Source organism: Eurosta solidaginis, chromosome 1 (genome assembly GCF_040869045.1).
Source record: "Eurosta solidaginis isolate ZX-2024a chromosome 1, ASM4086904v1, whole genome shotgun sequence".
Taxonomy (NCBI): Eukaryota; Metazoa; Arthropoda; class Insecta; order Diptera; family Tephritidae; genus Eurosta; species Eurosta solidaginis.
Window position 1 is genome coordinate 309,276,713 of NC_090319.1, and position 13,691 is coordinate 309,290,403.

At 32.5% G+C, this 13,691-nt stretch overlaps 2 protein-coding genes across 16 annotated transcripts in view; one reads left to right on the forward strand and one right to left on the reverse strand.

Annotated features, from left to right (window-relative positions):
• Nucleotides 1–11,076, forward strand: part of Syp (Syncrip) — a 329,665-nt gene extending 318,589 nt beyond the window's left edge. For 13 of the 15 annotated variants that reach the window (XM_067761460.1, XM_067761465.1, XM_067761468.1 and 10 more), the window contains one exon: nucleotides 7,786–11,076. In XM_067761460.1, the coding sequence (XP_067617561.1) occupies nucleotides 7,786–7,958 (173 nt within the window). In that variant the 3' untranslated portion in view covers nucleotides 7,959–11,076. The remainder of the gene's footprint in view (nucleotides 1–7,785) is intronic. The other 2 variants (XM_067761476.1, XM_067761475.1) reach the window with 2 other exon arrangements.
• The window catches only part of Mpc1 (mitochondrial pyruvate carrier), a 63,821-nt gene that overhangs the window by 1,829 nt on the left and 48,301 nt on the right, over nucleotides 1–13,691 (reverse strand). The gene's annotated exons all lie outside the window — the stretch shown is intronic.

A 13,691-nucleotide genomic window follows, 5' to 3' on the forward strand; every position in this document is an offset into this window, starting at 1 on the left:
TATAAAAGAAGCTATTTTGTTTTTTTATTTATAACTCCGCCAGTCTAAACCCCTTTTATCTGAATTCATAAGGAATATTTTATATTTTCCATTCCTACAAAATTGCTATTATGTACTTTGTTTCTTTAAGCCCTATTTAATTTGATATTTTTTATTATCTACAACAGTCTTTTTAGTAACCAAAGCGAAAGTATTATATCTTAAGTCAATTTTTATAAAGTTTTAATACCAAACTATTTAGCAAGTTAGGAAATACATATGTATTTAAGTATGTATGAATGGAAAATTAAAAAAAAGTGGTGACGATGTGTTTTTGGAATTTTGAAATCAAATGTTTTCATTAAATTTTATGTGAGAAAAAATTGAAGCAGTTTCGGTAATGCAAAATTTTAGCGGTTGTTTTGTATAGATATTTGAGGTCCGGTTTTTCAGTGCGAGTTTTAACTCCAGTTAAAATTGATAAGAGTTCAATCTTGTCACTTCGACCGTTTAAGCTGAGATGAGCAGTAAAATTCTATGTTATCGAACAAAGGGGCAAGTGGCTATCGCCTTATCTTGGCGTTTTAAACGCTCACCGCGACCTCTGGCATTCAGCAGAGGCAGTCAGCAAGCAGAGCAAATAGACAACAGTCAACTTAAACCATAGTTTAAACTCGCACTGAAAAACCGGCGGCCTAATTCTTCCTGATCGAAGCTATGGAAAAAAAAGCCCAAGTGAAGTCTAAATTATTTGTTTATGATGGGAAAGTTGTAAGAAAATTGGAAATTATAAAATTCAGTCGCATTTACAATAAATATGCATGCTTCAACATAACAAAGCCTCAGAAATCCGCGGTATCTCTAGAATCTAGAGTCTAGATAAATTTATCAGAAAATTTAAGGCTCTAACTCCAGCAACAGCTTTTCGTCGGGCTTGGTGGAACACATGGAGAAGACCGGCCATCAATACAATGTTTCCCCTAAATAATGTACCTACGACGTCACCAAAAACTCATTTCAGACTTCTGGGCCCAAGTGGCTGGTCATTGTGCAAAGGTTTTGATCCACACGGTATTTACACTGAGACGTCTTACCACTTGGAGTAACTTGGAAACCCCGCAAACATCACCATATCATATACAATAATCGCCCTCCACAGCACCTTCCATCGATCAATGGTCCAAATTGTGCATTTTATATACATATGTGATCCGGTCTATGAAAAGGTGGCTCATGACTCAAAAAAGAAATTGCGAGAAACAGCTGGTAACAGCTGTTTTTTTTTTTTTTGAGTCATAAGCCACCTTTTCATATACCGGGTAACAATTATACATATCGTCGGTCCAATGCCAAAGAAACGAATGTGCATATTTGTGTTGAGACATTGTTAAAAAAAAAGAGATTTAATTAATAGAGATTTAATTTTGTATTTTTCAACCACTATTGGAAGGTTTACTCTTGTAAACCACTAAGTAATGTTAATTGAAAAATGATTTTTAATTTTTTTTTTTCAAAAAAATTCACATTTGTTTTGGCTTTGCAAAATTTGACATGTATAATGTTTCATTTAAACAAAAATGGCACATGCGTTTCTTTGGCATTGGACCGACGATATAATATAATGTATTGACTTTAATCATGACGCAATACAACCAGACAGCTTAAGTCATTAGTACAACAACAAAAACTTTGGCCCTCATAATTCGGTCAAGAATTTACCTTAGCAATGTAATAGGACAGGCAGATGGATAGATATAGAAAGTCAGAACCATGTCTGTCGGCTTTCACGTTCGCTAAACATTTCCATGGTTAAAGTTCCGATAAGCCAAATGTTTTATTATAGCCATCAAGTAAATCTATAAGCTCTGATTTGATGAAGCATCGTTTCTGTAAAACCTCTGCCGCTATATAGTTTTTACAGCCTACCTCAGCGCTTGGATTAGATTAAAAAATGTTGGACCTTAGAGACCGTATACCGTCAATTCCCAGTTTTCATTTTACAAGCCTCCCAGATATTCATCTGCAACTTTATGATGTTGTTCCAGTTCGTCAATCGTCTCATTGACGACAGCAGTATGTTTCCATGTTCTTTAGTTGTGGACAATGTGATACTCTGAAAATCCAGCTATTCCATTTCCTCCTAGGAAAAGGAATTACACTCCACAAAAAGAACTACAGATCGCAGAAGTTATTTTTTTTTGTACGATGCTTTATATTTCATAAAGGCACTAATGTAGCATTTTTTATGATACTTAAATAACACGTGTCAACACAAAATTTGACTTTGACTTCAAAGCATTAAATTTCAATTCTTTAGGTCGTAATTTGACGAAAAAAATATATGGCATGAAAAACTTTGCTTTCCTATTTAGGAAGCCGCTTGAACGATATTTTTCAAAATATGTGGCTTTAATTCTTACCGGAAAATGAAACAATTTAAATAAATATTTTTATTAAGTTTTAATATCGAAATAACTTACAAAAAAGTGTACACTTTTTCTTTTATGTTCATAGGTACTATCTCTCAATAAACCCCAAATTAAGTCTCACATCATGTTTTCATTATATTGTCCTTGATAACGTTGTTCGAAGAAGAGCCTAAAAGCTCTGCTTTACTTCTTGGTACATTTAAATCTCTAATCAAATCATTAAAACCTTCAGTAGTGATTAAATGATGTTTTGGTTGTTCTGGTTATCGGCATTGCTTTGTAAGAACTAAGAGATAATCCACTTCTCTGCGTTAATTTTTTCGGTGGCTCTGGTACTGGTCGTGTCAGATCGTGTGATACTGGATCAGAAGAAGACTCAAGAACTGGATATTCGATAGATTTTACATTTTTACCTCTACATCTTTTACTCGGATTCACAATGCAAAAGTAGCAGCCTTTAACCTGGTCTTTTGGTTCCCGCCACATTCTTGGTGTTGCAAATTTCATAAATGTTTTCTCACCTCGATACCAACCTAAAATATAGAAAGAGGAATCAATATGTCTACTTTATTTAATTTACTATTTAAAGAAAATTTGCGTACCTTCCAAACATCTTTTGGCAACATGTGGAGCACATGTCTTGTCTTAATTCCAAACAGGACAGCCAAAATATGCTTCGTAGGCTTCACCTAGGATGAGAGATGTATTTAATTCATATTTTATATCTCGAACTTTAATTAAAAAGCATCAGCTTCATATTTACACTTTCGCGACGACATTTTAGGTTATTCTAGTTTTGTACAAAACACCTGATCGTTGTTTAGTTATCACTCTAGCGCCATGAGTATTGTTACTATAACTATTACGAAAGCAAACTTTATACCGAAAAAAGATATTTTCTTTACGTTTTTGCTTATAATAAAACAGAAAATCATGAAATAAATTTTCGGACAAAGAACAAAATTTTTTTTGTAGAGTCGTGATGCAGATAAGTCAAGAAGCAACACTTAAATTTATAAGAGCGAGTATAGTCAAATGCGGCTCTATTTTGTAATATTGACTACGCCCATGGCGGAACACCTGTCTGGTTTAATTGCGCCATGGACCTAAACAAAATAAAAAATGTATTCCTGTTTTGCTTTTGAAAATTTGAAATTTTAATTTAATTTGAAAAATCAAATGAACAAACATCTAATTTTTTATTTTCCACTGCTTTACCGACATTTTCCTATAATTAAAATTTTTTCTCAATTTAGGTATAAATTTAGGCAAACCACCATGTTTCGCCAAATACAAATACTGAAGCACTATAATCTAATAATAGTATCATATCATAACGTCTTGACCACAACCATAGAAATCAATTGATTGTTGATTTCCTGCCATAACCATAAATAGATATTTATTTACTGCTTCTCTTTTATGCCTTCGCTGCACTTTGTTTTGATGAGTTATAATTTGTATTTTTATTACGCTGCGATTTGATTTTTATTTATTTGTACTTATCGCATTCTTAAGTCGGTTTTTCTTTATTTTTTATTTATTCGTATTTATCGCATTCTTAAGTCGTTAACAGTAGATATGGTTATGGTACTGCTCGCGGTAATGGCTATGGCGTTATGGTATGTCACTCGTTTAACCTTAAATATGAATTCGCTAGCTCAAAGTAATTTCAAGGCAGTTTCACTTTATTCATTCGGGATTCAAAATTGAATAAAGAAAACGTAACTTGGTTTATCCGAAATGCAACGAACCCAAAATTAAAAAAAAGACAGAAATAAATAAAGATTGTAATGGTGCAGATACACAGGTACGCGAAGAAGTGACCAAAATATTCTACAGATTGCGTATTGCCAAAGAGAACGTTTTGGAATTTTCGGTATGGCAAATGCAAAACTGCACACAAAATGTTTAAAACAGATAAAGAAAATTTGCCACACGTATGTTGAGTTAGCCTAATAACAGCAGTAGGTTAGCTAGTCGTGGTTAACCCAACACGATCGACACGTGTTGTCAACATCAAAACAAATGACACTGTTGGATTATTTCATAAATCCATTTATCGAATGTCAGTTCCTGGCAAAGAGTTTTGAAACATTAACTATGGACTGGGCGGCAACTAAAGCAGCTTTGCTTTCATGTGGAAATTTAAGTTAAATCTTTGCAATGGAATGAAATCAGAACTCTGGAAAACGTTAACATAGAACTGGCATCATGAAGTTCAGAAGCTATTTTCAAGTATTGCAAAAATCATGGACAATTTTTTAAAATGTGAGCAAACGGTAATTACTAGTAGTAGGCATGAATTAATAGATTGGTATTTTCTTAAACATGTAATAAGGACTATCTAGAATCAATATATTTGAATTATAGCATTTTTTCTTCTTAATTTTCAGCTATCATACCAGGGTTGCGTATTAAGTTTTGAAATACTCCAATACAAGCAAATTTCTATAACCTTAAGTAGACATTGGCTTGCTGTGAAAATATGAGTCTATCACGGGACAATTAAAAACAAATAATAACGGTATGAGCAGATGGAGCTAATACACGCCGTATTGTGCTGACTCCAATACACTCGAAGGTTTATGAAAAGCGAACTTTGTTTAACTTTTTATAATTATCTGATCCTTAGTGTCTCGGAATTGGAAGCTAGAACCTTTGGCGTGATAGGAAGGACTTCAACCACTATGCATTAAATTATTTTTGTTTATCCATTTTAGCAAAACACATATAGCAAGACAATCTGGAAGTAACTAGCAGTTTCGGAATGACATATGAACTAAATCTTGTTTATGCTCCACAGCTAGTTTTCAAGATTAATTATTGAAAGGCATTGACTAAAAATCAACATGTTAGTCATGAGACAAGATCTGGCATTCCAGAATTGTTGTATTCGTAATCGAATTTGAAAAAAAGTTTGATGACGTAGCGCTTTTAAAGTTTTTCGATTTAGGTATTACATTTCCCTCATATTTCGCTACCAGTGTTCGGAGTATTTAAAACGATTACCTGAGGAAACGACTACGCTGGAGAAAAAATTAAATTTTCGGAGTATATTTTTTCTTCCTTTTTGAAAGCGGTCGAACAACTAACATTAATTTGGTGGCTTGGTAATCCCTTCGATTGTGTTTTTGCCATGAAATGTTTCTCAGGAAAAAAGTTATCTGCCTTATCAGATGAACATCGAGTCAACCTAAAACGTGTAGGATGACTAATTAGTGCTCCCATAAGCAATCATATTCTGGAAGAAAAGTGGGATCTATCTCCCCGGATATTTATCGCGAAGAAATATTATTATTATTATTATTTTCGGTTTCCCGTTTCATGCTCTTTTAATGACAGAAGGTTTCAAGACCGGGGCAGGTTCCTGTAGGAACGATAATGGCGACCTGGTAACTGACATAGAGAATGTTGGGGAAGACGAAACCGATACCCAGATTGCCGATGATGAAAAACCCGCTCCAGCATCCAACTATGGCGAAGAGAGAATGGCAGTATCACGGCTAAAAAAATCACAAGGTGTCAAGTAATGACGTAATATCCGCCAGGCTGTTCAAACATGAAGGCTAAAAGTTGGTATAAGATAAAGAAGCAAAAAAGTGGGTCTTGCACTAAATGACGATAGTGCAGCGAATAAAAACAGAAAGCTTCTCTAGCTAGGTCATGTTATGCGGATGAACGAATACGCTCCGGCAGTTTGTAAACATAGGAAAGAAAAGACCTTCAGTGAGCTGTGGGAGACGGTTGGAGGAAGCTTTAACCTCGCTTGGTGCTCCCAAGTGGCGACTGTTATCGCCAGCCAGGTTAGCTGACCTCACTGACTCAGCGTACTTAATTTTCGTATAAAACTTCAAGCAGTGCTGACTGTTGAATTTTGGCAGGATTTACAGATCGCGTTCGGACACATATTTTGCTTACATTTTACTCCTGTTCTCATTCCGTACGAAAAAAGTACAAAAACTGTGAGTAAAATGTGAACAAACATGTCTTAAGACACGAACAATGAATTCGCGTCATTTCATCTAATCGTCACTTGTAAACAATCAGCTTTTCATACGTATGCTATGAAAACTTCAATCAAAAGATATTAGGTAGTAACACTATTTACTAGTAGGAGTTAAGGGTGGAGCAAAATCCTCCGATTGGAATAAAGTCTGAACACTGCGTCAGCAATGAAACATGTTGTCAAAAGTGTGACGTCACGCCGAGAAAATTTATTTCCCAACCAAACTATAATTTTTTTACTCTCATTTTTTAGTGCGGGATCTGTTTATTGGTTCATGGGTGTAACCCGTGGCTAGAGTCTTTGCTACCATTCAAAGGAACCGGGTACAATTTTTGAATTATTGAACAACTTTACTATAGAAATTTGTTTAACATTGGTTTTAAAATAATAGCTTGTGCAGCTAGTTCTTCATACCGCCGTCCGTCAGCTTGGGATTTGAATCGGATTAGGTATTTAGTTAATCTGGTTTAATTGGTTCTGTCTGTTAAAGTTTAGTGGGTAGTGTTCGATAAAACAAGAGAGGATCACATATTTATTTGCGACAGCACGTAAGTTTTTCTCAGCGGTTTTCAAGAATTTTTTAAATCTCACCCTGCAGCTACAAATGATAGTTTTGCTATCAAAACTTGCTTGAATCTTGGGAGTATTATTCACAGTTAATCTTTCAGTCAATACGGAAACAGCTTGTCAAGACAGATAGCCTAAAAGTAGTAACCGCTGATTGATCGATTTACAAAATTTGAAAATTATAGAAAATCATGACACTAATATATCAACTTTTTAATTTCACCTCTAGTATAAATCCAATTATTCAAACATTCAGATCGGGATGAAGATATCAGATTTGGCAGATGCACATTGATATTGGAGTAAGACAAAACTATACGAACCTGGAAACCGTGAGACAAATGTTATCACTTTGTTAAATAGCAGTATTTTGGCGTTATTTTATATTGTTTTAAATTATTAATCAACATATTCCAAAATCTTAACTACCATCACTATTTTTTTTGATTTTCCATTCATAAAATGTATAAACTGCATATGGATTCCTAAGCGTATATAAACATAAATATATGACAAAAATGTTAAAATATGCATTGAACAGAGCGCTATTTGAGCTACGAATTGATTATAAAACACTTTTTAAAAACTTTGAATTAAACAAATAATAACATTAATTTCTTTTCTCTTCTCTTTGATAACATAAAACACACATTTCTACAAAACAAATAAATTAAACCCTACCGAAAACAACAAACAATATTTGAAAACTCTATGCATTAAAATATGTTATAATAAACAACCCGTTACAAATTAAAACTATCATGTGCCTCCACATATATGCCCGGTATTTGCCAAGTATAGTAGTCGGTAAACGTAAATTTGATGGAGCTCTCCCAAATCCTGCAGATATAAAACGACGTTACCCGGCCGGTTTAATAGGAAACGGCAGTTGGGGCAGTATACCGTTACCACAACAACCACTTGGCACTAATGGCGAGCAATGGTATACAGATACATTTCCAGCTTGGAGTTAAACGATTTGAATTACAATAGAACAGCAATAGCAGCAAATAATATCCCAGTAATGGTAAAACCAACAACAACAATGTCATCCACAACAACTAACAATACTATAACACAACATAATTAAAAAAAATACTGTAAAACACTTATTTAAACAAAATCTATTAGAATATTTGGTAAGAGGAAAAGGGAATACTAAGAATTAAAACAAACAAAACAAAGCAACAATAACAATAGAAATAAAACATATAAACAAATGCATACCTAAAAACATCTAAATGCAGAAGTTTACAAAGTTGTCATTGTAAAAAAATATACATACATACGTATGTATGAACATGGAAGTTGTGAAGAAAAACAAATAATTATTAGAAATGGGCAAATGCAATTACATTACAATTACAATAGCAAAGATAATTATTATTTTATAAAAGTGATTTCGAAATTAATTGTGGTTTGAATTCCATTACATACAAAGCTCTATATTTCATTGATAAGAATGGATTATATATACGTTTTACATTCCTGCAGGTAAAAAAGTTTGTACGTGTCGTATCCCAAACCTATCGCCAATAAAATATACCCATCACAGTTCCGATTTCATGATGCCAAAAAGGTGACCAATTGCCACTGCATAGAGGATCTGCAATGGGCAACGGCTTGGCGGAAACCAGACATTAGCATGTTAACATTGTTTGAAAATTGTACATGATTGAGTTCGAGAAAATTTTGTGATACGTTTTGTATAATTTCCAAACTGTCTCAGAACTCATTGCTGTATATACGGGATAATTTGAATCATTTCGTCTTAGAATAATTTAGGCATAATTTCCATATCATTTCGAAATAGTTTTAAAGGTGATTGCAAGGTCATTCCTGGACTGTTTCAGGATTGTTTTCGTTAACATTAGAACACATTTTTATAACATTTCGATATTTTTTCCAGATGGTTATTTTAGGTAATTTTTCGGTAAACTTGACGGTAGTCTAGCCTTACATTTCTGGTTAACTCTCATTTTAAAGGCAGTATTTATTAAGCTTCAATATGTTGCTTGCTTGCACTTTTAAAAATATTTGCTTACCGAGGTACCAAATTTCATTTGAATTAGAACTAAAATTCATTCAGGAAAATAATACCAATATCTCTTTCTCATCTGAACTGTTGGTAATGCAGTCAGTGACAATTCACGCATTCTCATTCCCATCTGGCCGAAGGGATTATATTCTGTTTTTCGAGTCTTCTTAAAAGGGATGAAATCGAATTGTTTTTCAAAAGGCAGAAACACTAACGTAACTCACTTCAACTGCAAAGTAATAAATGTTATGTTATGGAATTTGAAAACCAAAAGTATTTTTGAAATTATGTACTAATAGATACTTTAAAAAACAGCGAACGCCTTTGCTCTTGGCTGATGCACTGCCGTTAACAATTATCTGTAATTTGTAATTGTGCGTAATTGAAAGCCTACCAAAATTATAACGACTCGCTCTGTTGTTTATCAAAATCAGCATGTTAGGGACTTGCGTACAGTAAAAAAAATTAAATTGAATTGCAAGGGAATACAATAAAATATTCAGTGCGAAAAGCAATAATTATTTTAACATATACATTTGATATATACATACATACATATATTCGCAAGCGATCATATAAGAAAAAAAATTATAACATAAAATTTCAAAAAATATCTAAACCATCATTACACGTAGTATGTACATATATCAGTCCATACATAAAATATACTCTAATCTAATATAAAGTTTAACGATACGCATTTTAATTCAGAAAAACAAAAAAATTGTGCACAAAAATTTTAAATTTTGTTTTGCTAAAACTTGGTCTAAGGCAAAGGAAAAAGTAATAACGTCCGTTTATTTGCTTAGAAAAAATATGCACTTGTGAGTATTTTAATTAAAATGCGTCATAGTATAAAAGATATTTAATGTAATTATTTTCTTAAAAACTTATCTGGCTTGCTTAATAATTGCATCTAAAATAAAACGATAAATAAACATACATAGATATGAGCGAAAAATAGGCTTTTTAAAACTTCAAAACAATAAGTATATACCACAATTGAACCAGATTTATGTATTTGTGTGAACTGCTATATTCACAAACTTTATTTAAAAAAAAAAAATTTTTTTAATTTTAATAAACGAACAAACGTTAAATATGTGGAAAGTATCTAAAAATATTACATTAATAAATGGCCTTTTAACGAGCGTCAATTCTGACAGAGACCATTTGTCAGAGATGCCAATGGAATTAGAAACGATTAAGATACAGCGGTTGAAGTTTTAGCACTAATAATGTGAAATAATTAATAAAATACAAAATGTATTTTCTAATAGATTCTTACTATTTCGATACGCACTTTTTATACACTATTATATACAAAAACAAAAACAAAACAAAAATTCAATAGAAAATGAAAAAAAAATAAAGTAATAAAAGTAAAAGATAAAAACATAGAAGCAAAAAACATTTTTAGAACAACCCTCTAATTATATGATTACGATCATTTAAATAATGCAATTGTGTTGAGCAGTTATGTAAATCGAAACACACATAAAATCACATAGAATATTAATTAGAAACAGTTGCTATTATACAGCAAAAAATCGAGAGACTTGAGTGAAAACTTTCAAAAATAAAACCCTAATTAAAAATTTAAGAACTCAAAAAGCAAAGCTTTGCAAAATAAAAAACTTGACTGAGAATTGAAATTTATTAATAAACATATACATACATATGTACATGCATACATATAATGGGCGCCAAAAGGATAATGAAAAATTAATTTGCGTATGTTTAAAATAAAATAAACAAGTCATACCAAATGTTCGTAATTCCATGAAAACATGGGTTGAAGTTTTAAACATTTATCTAACAAAATTTAAATATATATGAATATAAAAATTTCGGCAAACGCGTTTTTATAAATTTTTTGTTTTTCTATCTTATATTTTATCAAAACTTTATGTAATAGACATGCTGCAATGTTCTGTAAAAAATATAAAACCTGGTTCAACCAATATTGTGCACATTTTGGCAATATCTACGCAAAGGACAAACATTATTCTTTTTCATTCGCAAAAATGTTAACATTTATTTTTTTTTTTTTTTTTTGTTTTAAAAAAGAAGAAAATTAGGTACACATGCAGATAAAACAAAAATATATTAAAAAACAATATGGCAAATTATATTTAAAAAGCATGCGCTCGGCAGAAGCATAAGAATATTTCCATAACAAAAAATAAAACATTACACATATGGCGTTAAAACACAATTTCATACTTTATCAATAAAAAAAAAAAATTTAGGAAAACACGGCAACGAATTAATTAAACATCACAATAGGATAACGTTTTTTTTTTTTTTATTTAAATATAAATATTCCAATGAAAAACAGAACAAACATAAAATCTTAAATGCGAGCAAAATAAATATGAAATATAAAAAATATATTCACCTAAGATATAACAAAATTAACTAAATACTTTTAAATATTGCTAAAATAAGCGCAAACTAATAATACTAATAGATTTATAATGAAATATATATACATTCTTAATAAAAATAAACCAAATTTAAAAACAAACAAAAAAATAAACAATCTTTTAAACGTCGAAGAAGATATGATATACATGCATATGCAATAAAAACATAACCTTGAATAATTTTTACCATGATATTTAGACTTACTATATGCGCTAGCGCTGTGTATTTGTTTCCTTACTTGATTCAGTTGTATAAAAAATTGCTCAATTAATCGATTACTAGCGTAATCACAATAAAAATTAAATAACCCGCATATTATTTGCGTTATTAAAAAAATAATTATGGGATTTATCACACATGTGATTCACCAAAACTTTCCTGTTTGATTAATCTAATAAAAAATTTCCGTTTTGATTAAAAAATAATTTGCATTAATCGACTAATTGGGTAATTGAAAATATGATTAATAAATAATTACACAGTTGTTGTTGTTGTTGTTGTAGCGATAAGGTTGCTCCCCGAAGGCTTTGGGGAGTGTTATCGATGTGATGGTCCTTTGCCGGATACAAATCCGGTACGCTCCGGTACCATAGCACCATTAAGGTGCCAACCCGACCATCTCGGGAACGATTTATGTGGCCACATTAAACCTTCAGGCCATTCCTTCCCTCCCTACCCCCAAGTTCCATGAGGAGCTTGGGGTCGCCAGAGCCTCGTCTGTTAGTGAAACAGGATTCGCCGCGGATAGGTGAGGTTGACAATTGGGTTTGAAGAAGCTATATATTGCGCAGGCAACCTAAAAGGTTGCGCTACACAGCCCCTTGAATCTGGGATTTTAGTCGCCTCTTACGACAGGCATACCTACCGCGGGTATATTCTGATCCCCTAACCCCCGCTGGGGGATAATTACACAGTCTTAAACAACAGTATATGACAAAGATGTAGAAAAAATCTAATGAATTTTTCCTGCATATTTTTTCTATAAATAATATAGATGCCAATATCAATAATAGTTATGGCCGAGCCACAATGAACTTCTTCATATTCAACGATATTTTATGCATTAAAGTAACATCGCCACAATCACGCAAGATGTCGCGGAATTTCAGACTTGGCAATTGAATTTTATTTCGCCTTGCCCATGCACATACACAATTTCGCGGATACTGTTATAAACATTTTCACTATACAAGAAAAATACTTGCTAACATATTTTGTCTCCTATTCTTTTCTTAAAATGCAGTTTTTAATAAAGCGTGAAAGCACCCATAGCAAAAGCAAATGTCAAATTCTTATGCTTTACATGTAGCAAAAGTTGAAGGTTGCCAACTTTTGTATGTCAGATGGCGCTAGTATCGCTCGATCTGCCGTTTTCCATTAAAATACGTGCAATCTACTTACCATGCATAAGTTTGCGTTGAACGCATCTTTATGAAAAATTTTATTGTGACGCCGCCATTACATATGTACATTACCGAGCATATTTCTTGACATCAACATCTGAAAATTAATTGGCATTCTTATTTTTGCGAACAAAGAGATAGAAGATAGAGAGAGAAATATTTGTTGTAGTATTGGAATACGTTCAGCGCATAAAGTGAATCAGGAGTAGCAATAGCCATCATCCAGTGAGTTTTCCAGCTCCGTATCACGCTCAATTCTCACGGGAATGCTCTGGATCATTGGGAGACTTGAGAAGAAGAGATCGTGATATTTTTGTACACATGAGTTGTGTTTCGTTAGCCACAACAGATTTTTGAAAAGTATATTTATTAAAGGCAGCGTTTCCAAACTAAAAATAAGGAATTAACAAATTATTTGGCTCACAAATTGAACCAGACTTCTATCTGGATTTATCTGGCTCAGGATCTTTGCGAAGGGATGATGGCTAATTTTTACTGTTTATCTTCGACGAGTTCAAAGTGTAGAAAATTTGTTCGTCTTATATACTTAAGTAATTGCCCGCACGAACAATAACTGGTTCTGTGCTAGTAAGTTCACCCACTATTGGAGAAAAGTTACTGGTATCATTTCTGTTTACATGGAGTTCATTCAACAACAGTTCCTTGGGACACACAACTTTCCTTGCATGTACAAAACTAGTTCTTTCAGCGAACGTTTTATATGTAGAACCTGAACCTAGTATATGATGTAGTACTTGCTATAAAATACCAAGCTTAAACTCGACAAATCTCTTTCGTGACGGTCGTACTTTCGATGCTAGCTGTATTTGTTTTCA